The sequence below is a fragment of the Zea mays genome, chromosome 4 (genome assembly GCF_902167145.1).
Source record: "Zea mays cultivar B73 chromosome 4, Zm-B73-REFERENCE-NAM-5.0, whole genome shotgun sequence".
Taxonomy (NCBI): domain Eukaryota; kingdom Viridiplantae; phylum Streptophyta; class Magnoliopsida; order Poales; family Poaceae; genus Zea; species Zea mays.
The window spans coordinates 228,511,195-228,538,673 of NC_050099.1; the positions used below are offsets into that span (position 1 = coordinate 228,511,195).

General features: G+C 46.2%; 1 protein-coding gene across 3 annotated transcripts; it reads right to left on the reverse strand.

The window, feature by feature from the left end:
- On the reverse strand, positions 1-23,034 carry LOC100279221 (Protein phosphatase 2C and cyclic nucleotide-binding/kinase domain-containing protein). Of its 3 annotated transcripts, none has more exons than NM_001320440.1 (15): positions 22,720-22,913; positions 20,755-22,064; positions 20,324-20,455; positions 19,999-20,223; positions 19,774-19,899; positions 19,616-19,678; positions 18,792-18,874; positions 17,599-17,830; positions 17,179-17,489; positions 17,012-17,090; positions 16,847-16,913; positions 1,753-2,030; positions 1,425-1,612; positions 775-931; positions 1-669 (listed from the first exon to the last, which is right to left on the reverse strand). In NM_001320440.1, the coding sequence occupies exons 2-15, from the start codon at positions 21,820-21,822 to the stop codon at positions 424-426; spliced, it is 3,255 nt and encodes a 1,084-aa protein (NP_001307369.1). In that variant the 5' UTR covers positions 21,823-22,064; positions 22,720-22,913; the 3' UTR covers positions 1-423. The 3 variants fall into 3 exon arrangements, with proteins under 3 accessions (NP_001307369.1, XP_008677067.1, XP_008677068.1); XM_008678845.3 differs by having other exon boundaries at positions 63-669; positions 19,999-20,220; positions 22,720-23,034; XM_008678846.2 differs by lacking the exon at positions 20,755-22,064 and having other exon boundaries at positions 63-669; positions 22,720-23,008.
- Positions 23,035-27,479: the final 4,445 nt, after the last annotated feature.

The following is a 27,479-nucleotide window of genomic DNA, read 5'->3' on the forward strand; positions in this document are numbered from 1 at the left end:
GGTAACCTTCATAATTATATTTGGAAAACTTGATCTTGTACAAATCGATTGACAGTGGCAGATGAAAGAAATGTCCGTATTCACAACGATAATTATTGACCTTCCTCCCGACCAGTATCCATTTCCGAAACAGCAAGGGAGTGCACAAATTGGATATATAATTACATGGATCACCAACAAACTATCCAGATCCTTCTTACCAGGAACTATGCAGCAAACATAGACCAAAGTCTCTGTTGCTTGGCATCTCAAATTCTGATCTATGATCACAGAAGGAATAATCTTTGGTATGTACAACTTGTCAGTTCGATCAACTCTTATGTATACCTTCTTCCATTTGATATGAGAATGCTCGGTGAAAAACTAGAGACGTTTTCCTCAACTAGAACAATTCATCATTGGACAGTCATGCAACTATTGAGATCACCAATCCTGGATCCACTCTGGAGCAGTGAGATCATCTGGGTCTTCAATCGGCACGGAAGGAGATGCGGATAAGTCCTCATTAAGAGTTTCTATACAGTAGTTGATGCGCTCAGTGATTTCTTCAGGTGCTGCACAAGTCCCAGATGCTATTCGCTCCCAATCAGTGCCATCAAACCAGGGGTGTTTCTTCACAGCTTCAGCACCACTGGTTCCAAGGCGCGCGTTTTCGTCGACCACGAGTAGCTGTTAACATAGTTATAAATGAAAATAAGCAGAGCTGCTGTATGAAGTTCGAATAAGCTGAAATTAAATGAATAGGTGAACTACTATTTTCAGATGGGATATTACCTTGGTTATAAGGTCAACAACTTCTGCACTGAAAGACACTGGCATAACAAGGTGGCCTTTGGCAATTTTTGTAATAGGTTCCAGCTCGCTCTCCCTCCAGGACCCGAATGGCATGTCTGACTGAAGCATGAAATAGATCAAAACTCCAAGTGCCCACCTGATCATACAAAATCAAAGGGACCTGTCATAATTTCCAATCAAGTCTTCCATGTCCGAAAAAGATATTGTACTGTCACTCTGTCAGCTCAGATTACGTTATTTTTTTTCTTTTGGGGTGGATACCTCCATTTATTTTTGTTGGGAAGAAGGTTTCTACTGCAGTTTGCATGTTTCAGTCTGTTCTGAGAATGTCAGGTAGATTTGGAAATGGCAATGTCTGTAAACAGCATTTCAATGTTTGCGCATCTGTAAAAATGCTATGCAGTGCATAGACAGTATTGTTCCATATACAGAGGTCACAAGGAAAAATGGCATTTTCATTGTTCGCATACGAAACTGATAGGAAATACTGCACACTGCTTTAAAATTCTTAGGGACACATTAGAAAGATAATCGGTAACCACAACTTTGTCTTTGATAAGAACTCAAGACACATAGTTGATCCAGTGATATGGAATGCATATAAACGAAAGGGGTCAATAACCACTTACCAGTCAGCAGGAAATCCATGACCCCTACCAAGAACAATCTCTGGTGCCAGAGAGTCAGCGATCCCACATATTGTGTATGTCCTTTGACCTTCCAACTTCTTTGCAAACCTAAAATCCACCAGCTGCAGATGTCCTGATCTGTCGAGCATAAGAATGTCTGCCGAAACACCTCTATAGATAATGGACTTCTGAAAATGCATAAATACATATCAACATGCATGTCAAGGGAAACATCTGTAACACATGTGGTTTAACTAAACAAAAGAATCTGAACATATAACATTTCATGTGCCAATTACTCAATAAAGAAAAGCAAAACAGTTATCACCTGATGAAGTTCTTCTAGAGCAACAACAACTGAGGCTGCAAAGAATCTTGCAGATGTCTCATTTAGTGGTGTATGAAGTATTGAAGCCAGTGAGCAACAAAGGCAACAATTCAGTAATATTCCAAGGTATGACTGATCAGCACAAGTAGACAGAACTTCTGGCACGCAAGTTGATTTGCTCAAGCTTTTCATAAGGTCCTTTTCCTCAAATACTTGTACTTCCTTATGGAGATCTTGTACTCTCTTGATGTAAAACCTTTTTAAAGTTCTCATCTTGTCTGGTCCATGGTTAAAACAGGAAACAAAATTAAAACAAGAGCTCTTTTACAATGGTTGGGAAAGTGCTATTGGTACCTTTAGGCACTTTAGTTTTTTTTTACCATTTAACTGAAGAAGACTATTTATAAAAAAATTATTATTATTAAGGATGTATTGGTAATTGTTCTTTATGTAATGATCAATGGGCACCACGATTCTCTGCCAGGGGCAGACCCAGCGGGTGGTCCATATGGGCCACGGCACACCGTAAGATTACATAAGAGTAGTTAGTATAGTGGTTTAAGTGTTATATCTTGAACTTGGTAGTCAAGGATCGAGTCTTGATAATCCCTGTTTTTTTATTACACCACTATTTTTTAAGTGTTAGCATAGCAGCTTTGTCCGCCACTGTTCTCTGCCTGTAAGCACATGTCACCGTTGCATTTCATCATGGCGAGACGATGTTCCTCCAGCTCCGCTCACAAGGTACAACTGCCTGTACCGCATCGACCTGATGATGCTTTACAGTCCAAAAATGCTGGTCTCCTTGAGGATGTCGATAATGTACACAGGAGATGACAATCCATCCATGTTGTGGCTGGCGACCGTTACCCACATGATCTTGGCGATTCGGATGGCGTCCAAAGTCCGAGCCCACAGAGCATGCCACGCGGGTCGTCAAGGTGCAGCAAGTTGGTGTCAATGCACTGCATTGAGCACGCGCTGCCGATGATGCGTTCCGCGAGGTTCCGTACCAGACATGCACCGGCACCTGATCAAGACAGATTGATGGACGTGATAATGCAGCTTTGACGCAAGCGCATTAGTGAGATTGCGCCACACGTGGCTGGAGGTGAACCTCGATGCCCCGCTACTGGATAAAATCCTTCTTGAATGCATTCTCGCCATTTCTGGTGTGAGCATGAAGCAGAATAGGAAGACTTCTGGCTTGTGACACTAGACCTTGACCTCGTCGTGCCTTAGGCAGAGGTCGTCAAACGCCGCTGCCTCCAGATAGCGGGCTTTGGTGGTCGACAAGAGACGCACAACCCAGGATTGGTCACCAGAGCACAGGCTCTCAGCTCTGTTAATTCCCTGTTGAGGTCGAGCTGAGGTCACAAGGAATAGTGTGTCATCGTCCAGTACTCCAGTTGTAGGTCTGAGCAACCGGCAATAGCCGAATGGGAGGTCCAGTTTTACCCCTCAGGAAGATAATGAGATGACTATGTTAGAATACCCGATTAGGGTTTGGGGTTCTCCCCGTGTAATTACTGTCTCGCCACTCTGTAATGGGCCTGGCCCAGTTACTCCAGTCTATTTAATAGATTGCCCAACCCCTGTTAGGGTTAGGGTTAGGGTTTCCAATATGGTATAGAGCCAGTTTCTTTTTTTCTCTCCCAGCCGCCACCTCCCCTGCCCAGCCGCCTGTGTCTCCCTCCCCTGCGCCGCCGCCCAGCCGCCCGTGTCTCCCTCCCCTGCGCCGCCGCCCAGCCGCCGGCAGGGTCGCTCGGCTGCTCCGTCCTCCGTCCGCACGGCTCCGCTCCCTGCTGCCGCCACGCGACCATCGCCGCAGCCACCTCACCGAGCACCCCCGTGCGCCCTCTCCTCCCTGCGCCGCCGGCGCCCCACCCCCCCTAGCCGTCGCCTGTCCACTTTCCCCGTGCTTCTCCGCCGTCGTGGCTGCGTCCCAGTGCGAAGAGACCACGACTCAGATGGCCAGCCGCTGGGTCCGGCCCGAGGTGTACCCGCTGCCCGCTGCCCTTCCCCGCGCCTCCAACTCCGGCCGCCCCTTCAGCCACGCCGTCCCCCACGTGGCCAGCGCTGCTGCTCCGCCCCCCTCTCCTCCAAGGTCGGCAGCGGCGCCCCCTGGTCGTTTCCCAGTCCCGGCGCGCTGCTACTCAACACCGGCACCCGAGATTTCCCGGCACACAGAGCCTGCTCCCATGGAGCTCAAGCGCGTCCTGGTCGCGCCAACAGCAGCACGCCGAGCTCCAACGGTCCCTCCCACCACCTCTGGTGCGACCGCTCTGCCCCCTGCAGGGCTCGGTCTCCTTCCCCCACTGCCGGAAGCTATCCCCTGGCCCTCCAGCGGTATGGCACCCACCCAGCTCCCACTGGCCCGGCCCGTGCTGACCTCTTGCGGCGTCGTGCCTCCTTCATCCCCGGCCTTGGGCCTCCCCTCAATGCTCTCCTCGCTGTCCTCGACAGCCACCACCGCTCCTCCCAACCTTGCTGCTGCCGTATACAGTAGCACCTCCCTCGGCGTGCCACCCACCACTCCCCATCCTGCCGTTGCCATGACTGTCGGCGCCACTTCTTGGCGGGTGAAAGGGAATTAGGCTTACACCTAGTTCCTAAATAATTTTGGTGGTTGAATTGCCCAACACAAATCTTTGGACTAACTAGTTTGCCCAAGTGTATAGATTATACAGGTGTAAAAGGTTCACACTCAGCCAATAAAAAGACCAAGTTTTGAATTCAATAAAGGAGCAAAGGGGCAACCGAAGGCACCCCTGGTGTGGCGCACCGGACTGTCCGGTGTGCCACCGGACAGTGCACAGTACCTGTCCGGTGCACCAGGGGACTCAGACTCAAACTCTTCACCTTCGGGAATTCCAGGGGAGACTCGGCTAAAATTCACCGGACTGTCCGGTGTACACCGGACAGTGTCCGGTGCGCCAAAGGAGGTCGGCCTCAGGAACTCGCCAGCTTCGGGAGAAGCCAACGGCTCGTCCGCTATAATTCACCGGACTGTCCGGTGTGCACCGGACTGTCCGGTGCAACTCCGGGACAACGGTCGTCTCCGCGCCAACGGCTCTCTGCCGCGCATTCAATGCGCCGTCTGCGCGCGCAGAAGTCAGAATCGCCCATGCTGGCACACCGGACATCAAACAGTACCTGTCCGGTGTGCACCGGACACCCAGGCGGGCCCACAAGTCAGAAGCTCCAACGGCTAGAATCCAACGGCAGTGATGACGTGGCAGGGGCACCGGACTGTCCGGTGTGCACCGGACTGTCCGGTGCGCCATCGGGCAGAAGCCTCCAGCCAACGGTCAAGTTTGGTGGTTGGGGCTATAAATACCCCAACCACCCCACCATTCATTGCATCCAAGTTTTCCACTTCTCAACCACTAACAAGAGCTAGGCATTCAATTCTAGACACATTCAAAGAGATCAAATCCTCTCCAATTCCACACAAAACCCTAGTGACTAGAGAGAGTGATTTTCCGTGTTCATTTGAGCTCTTGCGCTTGGATTGCTTCTTTTCTTTCTCACTTGTTCTTGAGATCACAACTCCATTGTAATCAAGGCAAGAGGCACCAATTGTGTGGTGGCCCTTGCGGGGAAGTTTTGTTCCCGGCTTTGATTAGAGAAGAGAAGCTCACTCGGTCCGAGGGACCGTTTGAGAGAGGGAAGGGTTGAAAGAGACCCGGCCTTTGTGGCCTCCTCAACGGGGAGTAGGTTTGCAAGAACCGAACCTCGGTAAAACAAATCTCCGTGTTTCATTTGCTTATTCGCTTGGGATTTGTTTTGCGCCCTCTCTTGCGGACTCATTTATTATCACTAACGCTAACCCCGGCTTGTAGTTGTGTTTATATTTGCAAATTTCAGTTTCGCCCTATTCACCCCCCCTCTAGGCGACTATCAATTGGTATCAGAGCCCGGTGCTTCATTAGAGCCTAACCGCTCGAAGTAATGTCGGGAGATCACGCCAAGAAGGAGATGGAGACCGGCGAAAAGCCCACTACAAGCTACGGGAGCACTTCATCGGAAGAGTCCCGCACCAAAAGGAGGGAGAAGAAGAAGAGCTCCTCCAACAAAGGGAAGGAGAAGAAATCTTCTTCTCACCACAAAGAGAAGAAGGAAAAATCTTCTTCCCACAAGCCGCATCGGAAAGGCGACAAGCACAAGAGGATGAGGAAGGTGGTCTACTACGAGACCGACACTTCATCAACTTCTACCTCCGACTCCGATGCGCCCTCCGTCACTTCTAAGCGCCAAGAGCGCAAGAAGTATAGTAAGATCCCCCTACGCTACCCTCGCATTTCCAAACATACACCTTTACTTTCCGTCCCATTAGGCAAACCACCAACTTTTGATGGTGAAGATTACGCTAGGTGGAGCGATTTAATGCGATTTCATCTAATCTCGCTCCACAAAAGCATATGGGATGTTGTTGAGTTTGGTGCGCAGGTACCATCCGTAGGGGATGAAAACTATGATGAGGATGAGGTGGCCCAAATCGAGCACTTCAACTCTCAAGCCACAACCATACTCCTTGCCTCTCTAAGCAAGGAAGAATACAACAAAGTGCAAGGGTTGAAAAATGCAAAGGAGATTTGGGATGTGCTCAAAACTGCGCACGAGGGAGATGAGCTCACCAAGATCACCAAGCGGGAAACGATCGAGGGGGAGCTCGGTCGGTTCCGGCTTCAAAAAGGGGAGGAGCCACAACACATGTACAACCGGCTCAAGACTTTGGTGAACCAAGTGCGCAACCTCGGGAGCAAGAAGTGGGATGACCACGAAGTGGTAAATGTTATTTTAAGATCTCTCATTTTTCTTAATCCCACTCAAGTTCAATTGATTCGTGGTAATCCTAGATATACTAAAATGACCCCCGAGGAAGTTATCGGGCATTTTGTAAGTTTTGAGTGCATGATAGAAGGCTCGAGGAAAATCAACGAGCTTGGCGACCCATCCGAAGCCCAACCCGTTGCATTCAAGGCAACGGAGGAGAAGAAGGAGGAGTCTACACCAAGTAGACAACCAATAGACGCCTCCAAGCTTGACAATGAGGAGATGGCGCTCGTCATCAAGAGCTTCCGCCAAATCCTCAAACAAAGGAGGGGGAAAGACTACAAGTCCCGCTCCAAGAAGATTTGCTACAAATGTGGTAAGCCCGGTCATTTCATTGCTAAATGTCCTATGTCTAGTGACAGTGACCGAGGCGACGACAAGAAGGGGAGAAGAAAGGAGAAGAAAAGGTACTACAAGAAGAAGGGCGGCGATGCCCATGTTTGTCGGGAATGGGATTCCGACGAAAGCTCTAGCGACTCCTCCGACGACGAGGACGCCGCCAACATCGCCGTCACCAAGGGACTCCTCTTCCCCAACGTCGGCCATAGGTGCCTCATGGCAAAGGACGGCAAACGGAAAAAGGTTAAATCTAACTCCTCCGCTAAATATGAATCTTCTAGTGATGATAATGCTAGTGATGAGGAGGATAATTTACGTTCCCTTTTTGCCAATCTTAACATGGAGCAAAAAGAAAAACTAAATGAATTGATTAGTGCTATTCATGAAAAGGATGACCTTTTGGACTCCCAAGAGGATTGTCTAATTAAAGAAAACAAGAAACATGTTAAGGTTAAAAAGGCTTATGCTCTAGAAGTAGAAAAATGTGAAAAATTGTATAGTGAGCTAAGCACTTGCCGTGAAATGATTGACAACCTTAGAAATGAAAATGCTATTTTAAATGCTAAGGTTGATTCACATGTTTGTAATGTTTCAATTCCCAATCTTAGAGATGATAACATTGACTTGCTTGCTAAGATTGATGAATTGAATGCATCTCTTGCTAGCCTTAGATTAGAAAATGAAAATTTAATTGCTAAGGCTAAAAATTTTGATGTTTGCAATGCTACTATTTCCGACCTTAGAACTAAGAATGAAATGTTGCATGCTAAGGTTGTAGAACTTAAATCTTGCAAACCCTCTACATCTAATGTTGAGCATGTTTCTATTTGCACTAGATGTAGAGATATTGATGTTAATGCTATTCTTGATCATATGGCTTTAATTAAACAACAAAATGATCATATAGCAAAATTAGATGCTAAAATTGCCGAGCACAACCTAGAAAATGAGAAATTTAAATTTGCTCGTAGCATGCTTTATAATGGGAGACGCCCTGGCATTAAGGATGGCATTGGCTTCCAAAGGGGAGACAATGTCAAACTTAATGCTCCTCCAAAGAACTTATCTAACTTTGTTAAGGGCAAGGCTCCCATGCCTCAGGATAACGAGGGTTACATTTTGTACCCTGCCGGCTATCCTGAGAGCAAAATTAGAAAGATTCATTCTAGGAAGTCTCACTCTGGCCCTAATCATGCTTTTATGTATAAGGGTGAGACATCTAGCTCTAGGCAACCAACCCGTGCCAAGTTGCCTAGAAAGAAAACTCCTATTGCATCAAATGATCATGCCATTTCATTTAAAACGTTTGATGCATCTTATGTGCTTACTAGCAAATCCGGCAAGATAGTTGCCAAATTTGTTGGGGGCAAACACAAGGGTTCCAAGACTTGTGTTTGGGTACCCAAAGTTCTTGTATCTAATGCCAAAGGACCCAAAACAGTTTGGGTACCTAAAGTCAAGAACTAAATTTGTTTTGTAGGTTTATGCATCCGGGGGCTCAAGTTGGATACTCGACAGCGGGTGCACAAACCACATGACAGGGGAGAAAAGGATGTTCTCCTCATATGAGAAAAACCAAGATCCCCAACGAGTTATCACATTCGGGGATGGAAATCAAGGTTTGGTCAAAGGATTGGGTAAAATTGCTATATCTCCTGACCATTCTATTTCCAATGTTTTTCTTGTTGATTCCTTAGACTACAACTTGCTTTCTGTTTCCCAATTATGTCAAATGGGCTACAACTGTCTTTTTACTGATACAGGTGTCACTGTCTTTAGAAGAAGTGATGATTCAATAGCATTTAAGGGTGTGTTAGAGGGTCAGCTATACTTAGTGGATTTTGATAGAGCTGAACTCGACACATGCTTAATTGCTAAGACTAACATGGGTTGGCTCTGGCACCGCCGACTAGCCCATGTTGGGATGAAGAATCTTCATAAGCTTCTAAAGGGAGAGCACATTTTAGGATTAACAAATGTTCATTTTGAGAAAGACAGGATTTGTAGCGCATGCCAGGCAGGGAAGCAAGTTGGAGTCCATCATCCACACAAGAACATCATGACTACCGACAGGCCGCTTGAGCTACTCCACATGGATCTATTCGGCCCGATTGCTTACATAAGCATCGGCGGGAGTAAGTATTGTCTTGTAATAGTGGATGATTATTCTCGCTTCACTTGGGTATTCTTTTTACAGGAAAAATCTCAAACCCAAGAGACCTTAAAGGGATTCTTGAGACGGGCTCAAAATGAGTTCGGCCTAAGGATCAAGAAAATAAGAAGCGACAATGGGACGGAGTTCAAGAACTCACAAATCGAAGGCTTCCTTGAGGAGGAGGGCATCAAGCATGAGTTCTCTTCTCCCTACACTCCACAACAAAATGGTGTAGTGGAGAGGAAGAATCGAACTCTATTGGACATGGCAAGAACCATGCTTGATGAGTACAAGACACCGGACCGGTTTTGGGCCGAAGCGGTCAACACCGCCTGCTACGCCATCAACCGGTTATATCTTCACCGAATCCTCAAGAAGACATCATATGAACTCCTAACCGGTAAAAAGCCCAACATTTCATATTTTAGAGTTTTTGGTAGCAAATGCTTCATTCTTATTAAAAGAGGTAGAAAATCTAAATTTGCTCCTAAAACTGTAGAAGGCTTTTTACTTGGTTATGACTCAAACACAAGGGCATATAGGGTCTTTAACAAGTCCACTGGACTAGTTGAAGTCTCTTGTGACGTTGTGTTTGATGAAACTAACGGCTCTCAAGTAGAGCAAGTTGATCTTGATGAGATAGGTGAAGAACAGGCTCCATGCATCGCGCTAAGGAACATGTCCATCGGGGATGTGTGTCCTAAGGAATCCGAAGAGCCTCCAAGTACACAAGATCAACCATCCTCCTCCATGCAAGCATCTCCACCAACTCAAAATGAGGATGAGGCTCAAAATGATGAAGAGCAAAATCAAGAAGACGAGCCACCTCAAGATGATAGCAATGATCAAGGGGGAGATACAAATGATCAAGAAAAGGAGGATGAGGAAGAACCAAGGCCGCCACACCCAAGAGTCCACCAAGCAATCCAACGAGATCACCCCGTCGACACCATCCTCGGCGACATTCATAAGGGGGTAACCACTAGATCTCGTGTTGCTCATTTTTGTGAACATTACTCGTTTGTTTCCTCTATTGAGCCACATAGGGTAGAGGAAGCACTTCAAGATTCGGATTGGGTGGTGGCGATGCAAGAGGAGCTCAACAATTTCACAAGGAACGAGGTATGGCATTTAGTTCCACGTCCTAACCAAAATGTTGTAGGAACCAAATGGGTCTTCCGCAACAAGCAAGATGAGCATGGTGTGGTGACAAGGAACAAAGCTCGACTCGTGGCCAAAGGATATTCACAAGTCGAAGGTTTGGATTTCGGTGAAACCTATGCACCCGTAGCTAGGCTTGAGTCAATTCGCATATTATTAGCCTATGCTACTTACCATGGCTTTAAGCTTTATCAAATGGACGTGAAAAGTGCCTTCCTCAACGGACCGATCAAGGAAGAGGTCTATGTTGAGCAACCTCCCGGCTTTGAAGACAGTGAGTATCCTAACCATGTTTATAGGCTCTCTAAGGCGCTTTATGGGCTCAAGCAAGCCCCAAGAGCATGGTATGAATGCCTTAGAGATTTCCTTATTGCTAATGGCTTCAAAGTCGGAAAAGCCGATCCTACACTCTTTACTAAAATTCTTAAAAATGACTTGTTTGTATGCCAAATTTATGTTGATGATATTATATTTGGGTCTACTAACGAGTCTACATGTGAAGAGTTTAGTAGGATCATGACACAGAAATTCGAGATGTCAATGATGGGGGAGTTGAAGTATTTTCTGGGATTCCAAGTCAAGCAACTCCAAGAGGGCACCTTCATTAGCCAAACGAAGTACACTCAAGACATTCTAACCAAGTTTGGGATGAAGGATGCCAAACCCATCAAGACACCCATGGGAACTAATGGGCATCTCGACCTCGACACGGGAGGTAAGTCCGTGGATCAAAAGGTATACCGGTCGATGATTGGTTCATTGCTTTATTTATGTGCATCTCGACCGGACATTATGCTTTCCGTTTGCATGTGTGCAAGATTTCAATCCGACCCTAAGGAATCACACCTTACGGCCGTAAAACGAATCTTGAGATATTTGGCTTACACACCTAAGTTTGGGCTTTGGTACCCTCGGGGATCCACATTTGATTTGATTGGTTATTCGGATGCCGATTGGGCGGGGTGCAAAATTAATAGGAAGAGCACATCGGGAACTTGCCAGTTCTTGGGAAGATCCTTGGTGTCTTGGGCTTCAAAGAAGCAAAATTCGGTCGCTCTTTCCACCGCCGAAGCCGAGTACATTGCCGCAGGACATTGTTGCGCGCAATTGCTTTGGATGAGGCAAACCCTGCGGGACTACGGTTACAAATTAACCAAAGTCCCTTTGCTATGTGATAATGAGAGTGCAATCAAAATGGCCGACAATCCCGTCGAGCACAGCCGCACTAAGCACATAGCCATTCGGTATCATTTTCTTAGGGATCACCAACAAAAGGGAGATATCGAGATTTCTTACATTAATACTAAAGATCAATTAGCCGATATCTTTACCAAGCCACTTGATGAACAATCTTTTACCAGACTTAGGCATGAGCTCAATATTCTTGATTCTAGAAATTTCTTTTGCTAAGCTTGCACACATAACTCATTTGAATACCTTTGATCATATCTCCTTTATATGCTATGACTAATGTGTTTTCAAGTCTATTTCAAACCAAGTCATAGGTATATTGAAAGGGAATTGGAGTCTTCGGCGAAGACAAAGGCTTCCACTCCGTATCACATACTTCGCCATCACTCCGAGCAACTCTCTATTCTTTGGGGAGAAATGAGCATCAAAGAAAAGGACTTCATCCTTGGGGGAGAGAGTAAAAGCTCAAAAGCAAAAGGATCGAACTTCATCTTTGGTATAATCTTAACTCGTTACTTATGACCAAAGGGGAAGAAATTACTTCGAGGGCTCTAATGATTCCGTTTTTGGCGATTCATGCCAAAAAGGGGGAGAAATGAGCCCAAAGCAAAAGGACCGCACCACACCACCAAATTCAAAAACTTAGTGCTTTCCAAAAGTATTTATCATTTGGTATCCTATTGTGTTCAAAAGGGGGAGAAAATAGTATTTCAAAAATGATATATCAAAACCCTCTTGAACACTAAGAGGTGGATCTCTTTTAGGGGGAATTTTTGTTTCGTCAAAGGAAAAGCATTTGAAACAGGGGGAGACAATTTCAAATCTTGAAAAAGCTTTGCAAACTCTTATTCATTTACCTTTGACTATTTGCAAAAGATCTTTGAAATGGATTTACAAAAAGAATTTGCAAAAACAAAACATGTGGTGCAAACGTGGTCCAAAATGTTATATAAGAAAGAAACATTCCTTGCATATCTTGTAAGTAGTTATATTGGCTCAATTCCAAGCAACCTTTACACTTACATTATACAAACTAGTTCAATTATGCACTTCTATATTTGCTTTGGTCTGTGTTGGCATCAATCACCAAAAAGGGGGAGATTGAAAGGGAATTAGGCTTACACCTAGTTCCTAAATAATTTTGGTGGTTGAATTGCCCAACACAAATCTTTGGACTAACTAGTTTGCCCAAGTGTATAGATTATACAGGTGTAAAAGGTTCACACTCAGCCAATAAAAAGACCAAGTTTTGAATTCAATAAAGGAGCAAAGGGGCAACCGAAGGCACCCCTGGTGTGGCGCACCGGACTGTCCGGTGTGCCACCGGACAGTGCACAGTACCTGTCCGGTGCACCAGGGGACTCAGACTCAAACTCTTCACCTTCGGGAATTCCAGGGGAGACTCGGCTAAAATTCACCGGACTGTCCGGTGTACACCGGACAGTGTCCGGTGCGCCAAAGGAGGTCGGCCTCAGGAACTCGCCAGCTTCGGGAGAAGCCAACGGCTCGTCCGCTATAATTCACCGGACTGTCCGGTGTGCACCGGACTGTCCGGTGCAACTCCGGGACAACGGTCGTCTCCGCGCCAACGGCTCTCTGCCGCGCATTCAATGCGCCGTCTGCGCGCGCAGAAGTCAGAATCGCCCATGCTGGCACACCGGACATCAAACAGTACCTGTCCGGTGTGCACCGGACACCCAGGCGGGCCCACAAGTCAGAAGCTCCAACGGCTAGAATCCAACGGCAGTGATGACGTGGCAGGGGCACCGGACTGTCCGGTGTGCACCGGACTGTCCGGTGCGCCATCGGGCAGAAGCCTCCAGCCAACGGTCAAGTTTGGTGGTTGGGGCTATAAATACCCCAACCACCCCACCATTCATTGCATCCAAGTTTTCCACTTCTCAACCACTAACAAGAGCTAGGCATTCAATTCTAGACACATTCAAAGAGATCAAATCCTCTCCAATTCCACACAAAACCCTAGTGACTAGAGAGAGTGATTTTCCGTGTTCATTTGAGCTCTTGCGCTTGGATTGCTTCTTTTCTTTCTCACTTGTTCTTGAGATCACAACTCCATTGTAATCAAGGCAAGAGGCACCAATTGTGTGGTGGCCCTTGCGGGGAAGTTTTGTTCCCGGCTTTGATTAGAGAAGAGAAGCTCACTCGGTCCGAGGGACCGTTTGAGAGAGAGAAGGGTTGAAAGAGACCCGGCCTTTGTGGCCTCCTCAACGGGGAGTAGGTTTGCAAGAACCGAACCTCGGTAAAACAAATCTCCGTGTTTCATTTGCTTATTCGCTTGGGATTTGTTTTGCGCCCTCTCTTGCGGACTCATTTATTATCACTAACGCTAACCCCGGCTTGTAGTTGTGTTTATATTTGCAAATTTCAGTTTCGCCCTATTCACCCCCCCTCTAGGCGACTATCAGCGGGCTCCGTCCAATTCTGACGGGATCGTTGTGTGCGTCCTCCTTCACGATGGCCAGCTTGTTCGGGGCATCTTTGTATCCTTCGATCAGGCCATGAACCTTGTTCTTTGTGATTGCGTTGAGATCCACCCTCAGGCGGGCCGTCACGTACCAGGACCGCTTATCTTTCCCCGTGCTGAGGTCGCCTTCATGGCGATCGAAACCTCGTTGTCTACTTCCCCTCTCAGTGGCTCTGTCAGAGCCCCTCCCCTGGCCCTCTCTGCACACACTGCGCCTTCGCCACCTTCTCCCTCTTCCACCGATTGGGTGGTCGACTCCGGAGCCTCCTTCCATACTACTCCCACTGCTGCCTCGTTATCTTACTCCCATCCTCCACACCCTTCCCATCCTCCCTCTATCGTTGTGGGCAACGGTTCCACCCTCCCGGTCACCTCGGTGGGTGCATCGGTCCTTCCGGGACCATTCCACCTTAACAACATCCTTGTTGCTCCCGGTCTAACTCATCCCCTCCTCTCGGTTCGTCGCTTCACTAGTGACAACCACTGTTCTATGGAGTTCGACCCCTGGGGTCTCACCATACGCCACCTTCCCACACGTACTGTGCTCGCTCGCTGTGACAGCTCCGGTCCCCTCTATTCTCTTCACTTGCCCTCCACTCCCCACACCAGAGTAGCCTCATCTCCTGCCCTTACTACTACCACCACATCACATGCTCTTGCTACTACCACCACCTCCTCCGCCATTTGGCACCGTCGCCTCGGGCACCCTGGACCCGACGTCATGTCCCAGCTTGCCGGCCACTCAGACATATCCTATACTCGGGGCTCTTCTGAGCGCCTCTGTCATGCTTGTCAGCTCGGTCGTCACTCCCGCCTTCCTTTTTCCACTTCCACGTCCAGGGCTGTTCAGGCCTTTGATCTTGTCCACTGTGATCTCTGGACGTCTCCTGTCCTTAGCCTCTCCGGCTACAAATACTACCTGGTCATTCTGGACGACTACTCCCATTTCCTTTGGACTTTCCCCCTTCGGCTGAAGTCCGACACGTTTACCACTCTCACTCACTTCTTCGCCTGGGTATCCACTCAGTTTCGGCGCCCGGTCCGTGCCCTGCAGTGCGACAATGGTCGCGAGTTCGACAACAACGCCTCCCATTCTTTCTTCCTCACTCACGGCGTCCAGTTGCGTCTCTCGTGTCCCTACACCTCTGCTCAGAACGGCCGGGCCGAGCGCATGATTCGCACCACCACCAACATGATCCGCTGCCTTCTTTTTCAGGCGTCTCTCCCTGCCACCTACTGGGCAGAGGCCCTTCATACTGCCACGCATCTCCTCAACCGTCTTCCCTCGAAGGCGGTGAGCCACCCTACACCACACTTTGCCCTGTACGGCACAACCCCTTCCTACGACCACCTGCGCGTGTTCGGTTGTGCCTGCTACCCCAACACTTCCGCTACCGCCCCTCACAAGCTTTCTCCTCGCTCCACTCGCTGCCTCTTCCTCGGCTACTCCCCTGACCACAAGGGGTATCGGTGCCTGGACCTCACCTCCCACCGCATCATCATCTCTCGTCATGTCGTCTTCGACGAAGATGTGTTTCCCCTTGCAGGCTCCACCCCACCCACCGATCTAGACTCACTCCTCGAGTCTGACCCGGTTCCCCCCCCACCCCCGGCGCCCCGCCTTGCGCCGTTACCCGTACCTCGTGCGGCCACGACGCCACCGCTTGCGCCCATTCCCGCGCCACGCGCGGCCCCGTCGATCACGCCTGCGCCACGCGCGGCCCCGTCGACCCCGCCTGCGCCACGCGCGGCCCCGTCGACCCCGCCTGCGCCACGCGCGGCCCCGACGACCCCGCCTGCGCCACGCGCGGCCCCGACGACCCCGCCTGCGCCACGCGCGGCCCCGTCGACCCCGACTCGCTTCGCCGACCCCGCGCTCGTCTACCACCGTCGCAGCCACGCTGCCGCCTCGGCGTCTGCCGACCCGGGCCCGTCGACGAGCACGGCCCGCTTAGCCGACCCCGCCGTCGTTTATCACCGCCGCGAGCCGGCCATCCCCGCCGCTCCCGCCGTTCCGGCAGCCCGCTCCGAGTCGTCAGTGTACCACCCGGTCGCCATCCACCGCGACCCCGGGCACGTCCACCCGATGGTGACTCGGCGCGCCGCTGGCGTTCTTCGCCCCGTCGACCGGCTGATCCTGGCAGCGGATACGACCTGCACTCCTCCGGACGCATCCCCTGTGCCCTCCTCCGTTCGCGCTGCCCTCGCCGACCCACATTGGCGTCGCGCTATGGAGGAGGAGTACGCGGCCCTCTTGGCCAACCACACCTGGGACCTGGTGCCGCGTCCACCAGGCACCAACGTGGTCACCGGCAAGTGGCTCTTTCGCCACAAGCTGACCTCGGACGGCTCCCTCGACCGCTACAAGGCCCGTTGGGTCCTTCGGGGCTTCACCCAGCGCCCCGGAGTGGACTACGACGAGACCTTCAGCCCCGTCGTCAAGTTCGCCACTGTTCGCGCCGTCCTCTCCCTCGCCCTCTCCCGCGACTGGGCGATCCACCAGCTCGACGTCAAGAATGCCTTCCTCCATGGCACTCTATCGGGTTCTCCCCGTGTAATTACTGTCTCGCCACTCTGTAATGGGCCTGGCCCAGTTACTCCAGTCTATTTAATAGATTGCCCAACCCCTGTTAGGGTTAGGGTTAGGGTTTTCAATAGACTATTAAATAATAAAAATCTGGTTTTTGTCTTAACTATTTTGGTACTGCTCCCACACATTTTGGTATCATCCCTACTGTTTTAGTACTTCCGAGTACTTTTCTATTGGTACCTCTCGTGTTTGCACCATTCAATTTATATTGATGGATGGTCCACATTTTTTCAAACCATTGTAAAAATTCTCTTAAAACATAGGTGTATGTATGAGGGAAATTAATTATCTGATAACAAAAATCAATATAATCAGGCAGAATCCATTAACATACCATAGCCCCTGACTTGGACAAGACCAATCTCACTGCAATCAGCAGCATATATGCACATTTTCCATTCCTGAGAAACATATGTACAACTGAGTATCAGTATAAAAGAATCCCAACAAGGTCTCCTAAAGCATGCTAGAGGGGAGGAAAGGGGTACTAACCCCGTACCAAATCTGAGAGCTTCACCCTCCTAAAAGGGAAATCACCATCTGCAACATTCTCCAGAGTTACCAGAGATTCTTTAATCCTGGAAATAAGCCAAAACAAGATAGGTTTGATGATTGACAAGCATCTGGTGGTTGCCAACACAAAAAAGGATGTTTCAGACACATTACTTGGAATCAGCTTGCGAAAGTTTAGGAAAAGGCCCAACAATTGAGTCAAATTTCTCCTTCATGATAGTAGAACAAGTAACATCACCAACAGCAATAGCAGTGAAAGCAATAGTCTCACCAATGAGAGACCACTCTCCGAAGTGCCCTCCCTCATCTATATCAAGCACATAATTACCATTTTCCCGACTACTTTGTGCCTGCTTTGTTTCAGCACTAATGAGATCCCAAGTATCTGAAGTCATTTGATCAGTAGCCAATATAAGTCTCACACGACCTCTTTGAATGATATACAGAGAAGAGAATTTATCATTCTGAAACATGGTACAAATGAGTGAAAACTTATTATTAGCAGGCTGATAACCAAAAAAGAAGTGCGCATGAAAAGGAGATGTCGAGCAACTGTTTTCCATCTCCAACTACCTTATCTACTATTATTTGCCCATCTGCAAAAGATACTTCAACAAGTGACTCGGCAAGTTGACTTAGTTGAAGCACTGTAAATCTTGTAAACAGTTGTACAGATCGGAGCAACTTCAATGATGGTATGTTTGAAAATTCTGACATCAAAATACCCCGGAAGTCCTCCCTCTTTAGAGCCCATAATGTTCCACTGGTCACAGCACGAACTGAAGCCTGAAGCGGCTTATTGTGCCTGTTATGCCAAGAGTAAATGTGATTAAATGAATGGCATGTTTATCCATCTGAACTTAATCAATTTATTCCATTATATCAAGTCATGACATGATAGGTTTCAGAACTCAGATTCTAGACAAACAATAGTATGATCTCTTTACTAATTTACATGAGTTAGATGTTGGTGACAGTTGGTCAATAGTATCAGAGTCAAATAAGAGTTTTTATGAGGGTAGCTTGCAATATTTAGACACTATAAGTCAATGTTGTGAACGCCAGAGGAACACACATAATTATTTCCCAAATTTCTACAAATGATAGTGGCCTCTTCAAAAGAATTTGAGTGGTCAGTTTATGAATTTCTATTTCTAAGAATTGTACATACCCAGCGGTAGCGAAGCATGAGTGCAAGCTACAGGTCAGGAGTTCAACTCCCTGTACTCACCAAAAGAATGGCCACTCACCGTGCTATTCCAGTGAAATGCATGGTCTACTGACAGTTGCAGCATGATATGTGGTTGTTGGCGCATCCTCGCGATTAGAGGCATGTCCTGGACACCCGGGGTTCATAGCCTTTTCTCGACCCATGGGCAAGGAAACCTTTCCTCTTAGGAGTAGTTTGGAAACTCAAATCCCCTTGAGGGCCTGTTCGGTGGGGGACAAGGCCTGAGGATGAAGGGGGTTGAGGGGTAAATGAAAGGGAAGGTCTTATCCCCAGGGGTGAAGGTTTTTTTCTGGAATATCTATTTCTTGATTTTTGGTATGGTGAATGCAGGCAGCAGGGCTGATCCCCTCATAAGTTTATGAGGAAATAATGCAAATGGCTGATTTGTACTATGTACTACCTCCGTTCTCGAATATTTATCGTTAGCTAGTTTATATTTCAACTAAAATGCGACAAATAAAAAAGAACGGAGGAAGTATTTTTTTAAAAAAAAAGATAAACAGTAATGAACAAGCATAACAAATACAAGTCTCACATTAGTGCTAGCTCCCCAAAAGAAGATAACTTGTCAGCTGTATACCGATGCAGAACCTTGGTTATTTCCTTTCCATTTTCTTCCTGTTCCATGTACATAAGCTCAGTCTCTGGCATTTGTGCAATAAATATCAGGAGAAAAAGGATTTTATGAACTACTTAGCTTTGTTAAAGCACATGAGTTCAAAATGCATTCAATGTAAGGCAGTGACCAAAGCTCTGGCACCTTCCCTTTGGGTGCCTTTTGCACATCATCTATGGACAAGCAACTTTATAACCATAATATTACATGACCCATGAATCGATGGATACATGAGAAAGTTACTAAATCCATTTCAACCATGAAGGTTTTCCTCTTTTAGTGCTGCTTATCTTAAGAGACAGTTTGGCAGAACTCCCAGAAGAACTTCCAGGCTGAATCTAGAAGTTTTGCCAAACAGTTTTTTACTGAAAGTGATTGTTTGTTGATTCTGTGAAGTAATTATCTGAAATGAACTTCGAGAAAAAAAATTTATCTGAAATGAACTAGGAGGCTGGGAGCTGAAATAAGTAGATTCTTCTGATTCACTCCACGCATAGAATCATTGTGCACATAGAGTTCAATCATAGAGAATCAATTTCATTCAGAGAATTACTTCTCACGAGAATCAACTTCCATACAGAATCTAGAGCAGGAGCTCTGCAAAGTGGCCCTTAGATAAGATCCACTGCACAACATGATTCATCTTATTGGTCTCTAATTCCTAACAACTGTGTTTTAATAGCACTAAAACTCAATCTGAAATCAAATGTACACGTGGCATGTATTTGATTAGAAATATATACCTGAATAGCCAGAACTTCATACTCACCACTACCAACTACATAGAAGCAGTCACCTTCACCGCCCTACATCACACAACATCCTGATTCAAAACTTATAACTTATAAGTAACCTAAAAAATCAATCACATTTGAGCTCAAAAACATAGAAAGGAGATAACCTGTTGTACTACTATATCCCTAGGTTTCACCTCAACTCGTTGCATACAATCAAGTAGAACATGACATTGTGAGTCAGTAAGCTTCCTAAATAGGAAATGATCATGTAGTACCCGCTCAATATGCGCCTTCACATCAAGTTGTTTGAGTTTTTTCAGTGATAAGACATCAAGAAACTTCTGAAGTAAAGAGAAAGTTCATATAGTGACAAAATTGGTAGACCTTACTTGCTCTTCCCATGTCTTCCGATGCGATGGAGATGGAGGGACCCATAATTGACCATTCTCTAGAGAACTTTCAAGAGCCCTCAATCGTGCCCGTGATAAATCATGCTTGGAGCGCTGATTATTGGTGTTGGAACTTACTATTAGTGGCGATTCAGGGCCTGCCAGTCCTACTACTTGTTGTGAAGGTTGTAAAGTCACCTTCGTAACAGTCTGGGTAGATTCCTTCTAGTAAGACAGTAAGAGCAGACACGTGAGGTTTCTTCAGGGAATTTGATGAAACAATCGATATGGAAACAATGCACAAGAAAAAATAATAATTACATACATCAGTTAACCCATTAATATGCACGAGTATGATTGTAATGTCATCTGTACGAGTTTCATACTGTAGCCAAAGACGATAGGACTCAGCGACAATTTCTGCACATGCATCTCGAGGATCCTTGTATTTAGAAACCTGCAAATTCACTGTATTAGAGTAGAAACCTCACTTAAAATACTGACTTCACACTTCATTAGAATTAAATCCTTGAGTTAACCCATTAATCTGCAGATTCACTTTAGTCCTTATATGATTTAACACTTCATTATTGAGATTTAATTCTGTATTTTAAAATTGAATAGGAAGGATTTAATATCTAATGTATCTTTATGCTCTATGACTGCAGTGAATCACTTGGGCTATAGAGTGCGCCTAATCACCCAAATTGTGAATTATGCAAAGATGATATTGTTAAGGTGATGGATACAACTTACCATGTCGACAACTGTTTGACTGGAAAGGAACTCAAAAACGCCATCGCTAGCAAGAACGAAAAATGGATTGTTGGAATTGAGATCCAGGACAAAAATCTCGGGATCTGCAATGACACCAATTGACTCAGCAACAGAATCTCCAATGCTACGGGTAAAAGCAGTTCCTGGGTACATGCCATTTTGCACCCATAACCTTGGAGGATCGCCATCGTCACTTTCTTCAGTACCCCAACACTGCACATCTGGGTTCTTTAGGCCCTCTATTTGGTCCAACGTTAGAACCCTAGCACCACATTCCTTGACCCTTTCAAGCTCATCAAACCGGTAAGGGGTTTGATCTATGGAAAGGTCAACAGCGACAATGTCATCCCCTTGTTTTTCGGCGATAACAGCACGCGAATCACCGGTATTTGCAACGTAAATAGTTTTACCCCTGACCAAGATAGTGACTGCAGTAGTACCACTCATGGAGTCATCCAAGTTGTCGGCATGCAGCTGTGTGTTCGTTGCCACAAAAGCAGAATGAAGAGCCAGCACAGCATCGGTACGAAACCTGTTATCTCTGAGCAGGTTCTCGCATAATCTTCGCTTCACAAATTGCGAGCATTGAGCTCCATATTCCCCATGGCCATCAAACACACCGAATAAGTGGTCATCAGGACTAGGTCCAAATGGGGTATGTACGCAGTAGCTATCTTGATTTGCCTTGTCCAGTGATTCTGGGTAGTAACCTCTTTGAGACAGGAAGGAGTATCTCAGGTCATAGTTACCCAAAGGGACCTGAACCTTGCGTGAAGCATCGGGAGGAAGAAACTGTGACGACACCCTTGACAGTCGGCTGATGCCAGCAGTTGATTCCCTTGTAGCATTCATATGGTTAAAAGCATCGTCATCTTCCCCGAGATCATCACCAGAAGAATCATCTGAACCACTAGAATCTACCCTCCCTCTCCCCCGACTTGACTTTCCCCTGGATTCCCTCGGGGAGTCAGGTGCCTGCCCCAGGCACCCATTTGAGCACAAAGAGCACTTCAATTGTGAACAACACTTGGAAGCTGAACAGCCCATGAAGGAGATGTAAAAGCAGCTTTTGGTCAGACCACAATGTCACGAGGCAACATGAGCCATAAAAAATCCTCCGCGGTACAATGAATCGTCCAACGGCTTAAACCAAGAGCCCCGAATTGAGGATGAACTCAGAATTTAAAGAATCTGAGGAACTTGAGCAGCCATTCACAGCACCGGCAGTATCTTTGATAGTTTAACCATCAAAATGGATGGAGTTGACTGGAATCCGTCTAATGCCAAACCTAAAATAAAACAAAATGCCTAGCTAGTCAACAATGACAGTGCAAAGTCCGTCAGAAATAAAATTAACATACATATGCCGGGGGGGGGGGGGGGGGGGGGGGGGGCAATTATTGAGACGGGAAAGTGTAGAGCATATGAAACGTACTTAGCCGACGTCTTAATAAGCACAATTCGCGAAGTTCTGAACTATATGAACTCCAAGAAAATGGTGTACCCAGTCATGACATGAAAGCTACGCAAAAGCAAAAGGATGATCATTGCTACACCTACTGACCTACAACCGTGGGGGGAAGGGATAAACTACACATACAACAGGGAAAAAACTTTTTTTTTTTTGCTTATAATTCTACCAAGATTTGGACAAACGAAAAAGGCCACTGTAGGCACTACGGAGTTCCCTGAGGAAAAAGATTACAGTCGCCGTTGTGTAAGATCTTCGCACAGCTGCGTGTACAAACCAGAAATGTCGAACAAACACTACCAAAACAGGAGCAGGAGGTAAATGTTCAACGGCATGAAAAACCCAAAAAAAACGACATGGAACATCCTAATTTCTGTAGTCCTGACAGTTCTGTACTTTCAAGAATCGCATAATAAAATACGAATAAGAATGAGAAAAAATAGGAGAGAGTGTCAGCCATATATGTAACTTACGGCAGCAGAGATTGACGAAGGAGTAGCAGAGCACCAGCAGCAGCATATGCGGCTGCCAGCGGCGGCAGCCTGGGGAGAAGAATGGATGGAAATGGAGGAAGGAGTGGGGAAGTTTATGAGGTGGGTAGAGCAGGCAAGCAGGGGGCGGAGAGAGAGAATGGGAGGTGAAGAGAGAGGAGGTGGGTGGTGGCAGCAGAGTAGCCGCAAGTTTAGGCTACAAGGTGAGGGCAAGTCGGAATCGGTGATGAGCATTAATACAGCTACAGAGGAAAGCGAGCGAAGCAAAGACGCAAACGTCATGACACTACTGATGCCAATTGCCAATCCCACGCCACTGCTCTCTTGTCCTGTGATCGGACCTGTTTTTTTTCTCGTGAACGTTGATCCTTAGCATTTTGGGTCCATTTGGTTCAGAGAATCTGAATTCTTGGAAAATTTGTCTCCGGGGAGAATTTGAATATCGTGGGCACTTATGTGCAAGAGAAGATGAGGGGTTTATAGGGTTTAAGATCTAGGAGGTGACGTATTTCTCTCATCATGATTTGGACGATTTTCGCCAAAGTCACGAAGGTCGACTGAGAACCGAAACATTTAGCTGCTAAAATCTGATTCTGACGGCCAGGATTCGATTTTAAGCAAAAACAAGCACCCTCTTTATCTTGCATGCTGCAGGTCCATCCATAGGCCATACATGTTAAGGTTTTGAGGAGCATGACAATTAATCATTGAGGTCCTTCTCTTTTGATAACTCTAAAAAATCCATATTGATCACCTATAAAGATTCCTAAAAAGAACCCTAATTAAAGTAATATGGTCCATTCACCTTTTGATCTACTTAAAAATAACATAAGTAAGCCATATGGAGAAGGTTAAGACAAATAAAAGTGTTTTGTGGAAGGACATAGAAACATTATTCACACGAGTTCACAAGGATACCTTCGAATGCTTGGAGGTGATACAAGAATGTCTTGGACTCAAGAGGATGCAGAGCAATTCAACAATACTCCAGTCGATTGCCGGAGTGTAGCCCCATATGGGCACTATACTGCTAGTTATAGGGACAGCGCGACATACAACTTTATATAAAATTATATTTATATCCCTAAATCCTATACATATGATCTACAAAGACTGATGAGGTGTTGTCTTTTCCTCATGGAAATGTGTTGCGCACGCCGCTTGAGCTGCCCTTTGTCCTCTGGGATGTGTGCTTCGGCTTTCGAGCTTCATCACGCTTCGTCCAAGTTATGACGCCGAGGCTGCCACCTTATACTTGTACCCTATGGATGCTTTTAGGATGAAGGTCAATTTATTACTCCTGAAACAAACTGAAAGATGGATACGATTTTATTATTTTAAAGGCCTTTAGCACAAGCAGACCCCCAACAGTAGCCCCTCGCGGTATTAGTTCGTTTTCTATAATGTGCTAAGACCGCAGAATACATGAAGGGAGACCTTATGTCGAAGGTACCAAAAACACCTTCCCAAAACACATTATTGAAAAAGTACCCTCCGGAATATGCTTTCCCAGTCAAGAGGTGGAGGACGATCTGGGCGGTCCACTTGCAGCGAGTGACCATTGTATGGCTCCTTGGATCCTATGCCTTTTACCTATATAGCAGGGCATGTTCTTGGTAGATAAAAGTGGCTTTTGGTGCTCTTGTCATCTTGCTGTCCACATTTTCTTTGACTTCAAAGCTCATCAACTCTTTTTCCTTTTTGAGATCTTCGTGCTTTCGCCAATGGCGGAGAGTAAGGTGATCTTCGAACTAGGCGCCTTGGCATCCTCGGATGTCGCCGAGAAGAAGGAAGAAATAAACATCGTTCTAATAGGTGTTGTAGACTTGGTAACTCGGGCTACTGAAGGAAATATTGAAGATGTGTTGGGAAGAGAGTGACGGAGAGCTCAAATTTGAGGAGGATGATAGCGACATTCACCCGATGAAGCCGAGTCATGCAAACTTTGGGAAATCTGCATTAAAGATAGGGTATGTTGAAGTGATGAAGATGCTAAATTACATTGAAGATACTGACATAATTAGACTTAGCCAAGAGGATATTGTGCCTCTACCACAAAAGAATGAAGTTGTAGTCTTTTGAAGATTTTTCAAGGCTAGTTTCGGTTTCCATTACACAAGATGGTGGTCGAAGTATTGAAGAAGTACGAGATATACCTTCATCAATTGACCCCTAGCGCCATAATGAGACTAGGGGTGTTTATTTGGGCGGTTCGAAGCTAGGGTGCTGAACCGAATGCGGAATGCTTCTGTCGATTGCATGAATTGCACTATTATACTAAAGTTATAGGAAAAGAGAGACTTCATAACAATTTCGATTACTACAACTTTTAATACCGAAAAGGCGCTCAGTTCCCCGTCTTGGTGTACGGTGTACCGAAGCAAATGGTCGAACTCCTGGACAAAAGAATGGTTTTATGTGAAAAATGACCTAGAGAAGAGGGAGTATATTCAGGATATTTTCCAAAGGTCAGTGAAGCCATCCTTCAGCATTAAAAAGTCGATGTGCTGCATGAAAGATGAACCACAATCTACCATGGTTGCTTTCAATATCATGTGCAGTTATATAGGAACCAGAGATCTAGTTCAAGAACACTTGGCATAGAATGTTTGGCCATAGAGGTTGAGTGGTCGATGCCGGAGCCGAAGGGCGACGGTGATATGAAGTATGCGGTAAAGGGTTTGAAAGTAGCCTAGAGGGGGGTGAATAGGCTAATCTGAAAATTTTCAACACAAACTTCGAAAGATTGTTAAATTCACAGTTCAACTAGGCAGGCCGGTTCAACTGCTACGTGGGCAAGTTGAACCACTCTGAACCAATCCAACTGTTATGCAAACTTTAGGCTATTATTTAAGAGAAAATGTAAGTTGCGAATCCTTTCGAGAAGTGGAATATAACTAGGTCAAATTGTGGAGAGTGAATATATAAAATCTATTTCACCACAAGATCCACACGACGAGAAAATCTATATGTCTATCTTGCTAACAAAAATATCTCAAGCGCAAAGCAAGCAAGAACACAAGACACAAGATTTATCCCGAGGTTCGGCCACACCACAAAGGTGTCCTACTCCCTGTTGAGGAGCCCACAAAGGGCTGGGTCTTTTTCAACCCTAATCCTCCAAAACCCGACCACCAAGATCAAGGGATTCCTTATCTCAAATGTTGCTCACAAGAGCGGAATTACAAAGTTCTTGGGATCGTCCACAAATTTGGAGACTCCCAAGAAACCTCAAATCGTCTTGAAACCTAGGGTTTCAAGAACACAAAGAACGCACAAGAGGTGTTTGCAACAAGCTCAAGATATTAAATGAGATGGGAGAGGAAAACCAAATCGTGAGCACAAGTACAAACCTCTCACCCAAGAGCTCCTCCAACAAAGTTGAATCTAGAGCAAGATTTAAGTGTGTGAGAGAGAGCAGTGCTTTTGTCTCAAGTTAGGTGAGCAATAAGTGTGGGGGTGTTCAGCAGCATTGAAGAGAGGGGTGTGGGGTCCTATTTATAGTCAAGGCTCAAAAACTAGTCGTTTGACCTAGGACCCCATTAAAGACCGGTTGAACTGCCCCCTAGGGCGGTTGAACCGCCCCTAGCAGGTCAGGCAGACTGTCTGCCAGTCTGACTATCAGACTGACTGGCAGACTGAACTGCAGTCTGACAAGGTTGACCAGACCGGTTGAACCGCCCCTAGGGCAGTTGAACCGCCCCTGACATCTCTGGCGACCTGTCTGCCAGTCTGACTGGCAGACTGTAGGTCAGAAGTCAGAGGGGTCAGAGACCAGTTGAACTGCCCCTCAGGACCAGTTCAGCTGGTCTTGACAAGAGAGTTTAGGAGAGAAAACCCCAGCTCAACTGCCCATCGAGTTAAGCCAATAATAGGAGATAAAATTAAAACCTGGCTTCAGCATTCTGTTATGTAACTTTCATTCTCCTTTCTATACTTAACCTTCTGTATCTACACCCCCCTTTTTTCCTTAAGCAATAAAATACTGTAGGCCCCCCTATAGTAACTTTTATTTAAAAAACAATCAACAAAACACTCCTACACATGAAACCAAGACCCAGTGGAAGGACTCCCACCATGAACCACATGCCATACAGCAGCATCGCTGTTTGTTAATTTTGTATCTTTAAAATTAAAACAGTGGTGATATCCAACAAATACTCTAGGAGTATCTACACAAAATACTCTATAACTTCGGTATTCAATGGATAATTAAATTCTGTCATCTATAAGTTCTAAAACATCTGACAAGATAACTGACTGAATTTGTTTTAGACAGCAGCATAGTTAACTTCAAAATTTGATATCTCCCAAACTACGAAACCAAAAATTATGAAATTCTGCTGGCAGTAAGAAATTTTATCCCTCTACAAAAGTCTCCGTAGTTGGAAGAGCCAATTCGGCCATTTACTAGATGAAACCCACCAGTGAACAGACCCGCTCATTTTTGTCAGGCAAACAGGAACAGCCACAGTAAAACAAACAGAACTGGAGTTTCACAAATCATATGAATGCACTCTTTAACAATCTGGAAATATTATGAAATTATCTACAACTTCTTTTACCAACCCACAGTTTAATTATGTTGATAAAATTGCCTAACTCTTAAGAGAACAGATTCTGCACAGAATTATGAGACTGAAAAACTGCTATAATCAAACTGCAATAACTTTCTATTCTGATGTCCGATTGATGTGTTCTTCACGGCCACGGAAAGATCTACAAATTATCTACGACTCATA

Coding starts and splice junctions, on each gene's coding strand:
- LOC100279221 (NM_001320440.1), bottom strand. CDS start 21,822: ATGGGCTGTTCAGCTTCCAAGTGTTGTTCACAATTGAAGTGCTCTTTG. Junction 2,031..16,846: donor TGTCCAAGTCAGGGGCTATG/GTATGTTAATGG, acceptor ACCATGGACCAG/ACAAGATGAGAACTTTAAAA. Junction 670..774: donor TTGTTGACCTTATAACCAAG/GTAATATCCCAT, acceptor CTATGTTAACAG/CTACTCGTGGTCGACGAAAA.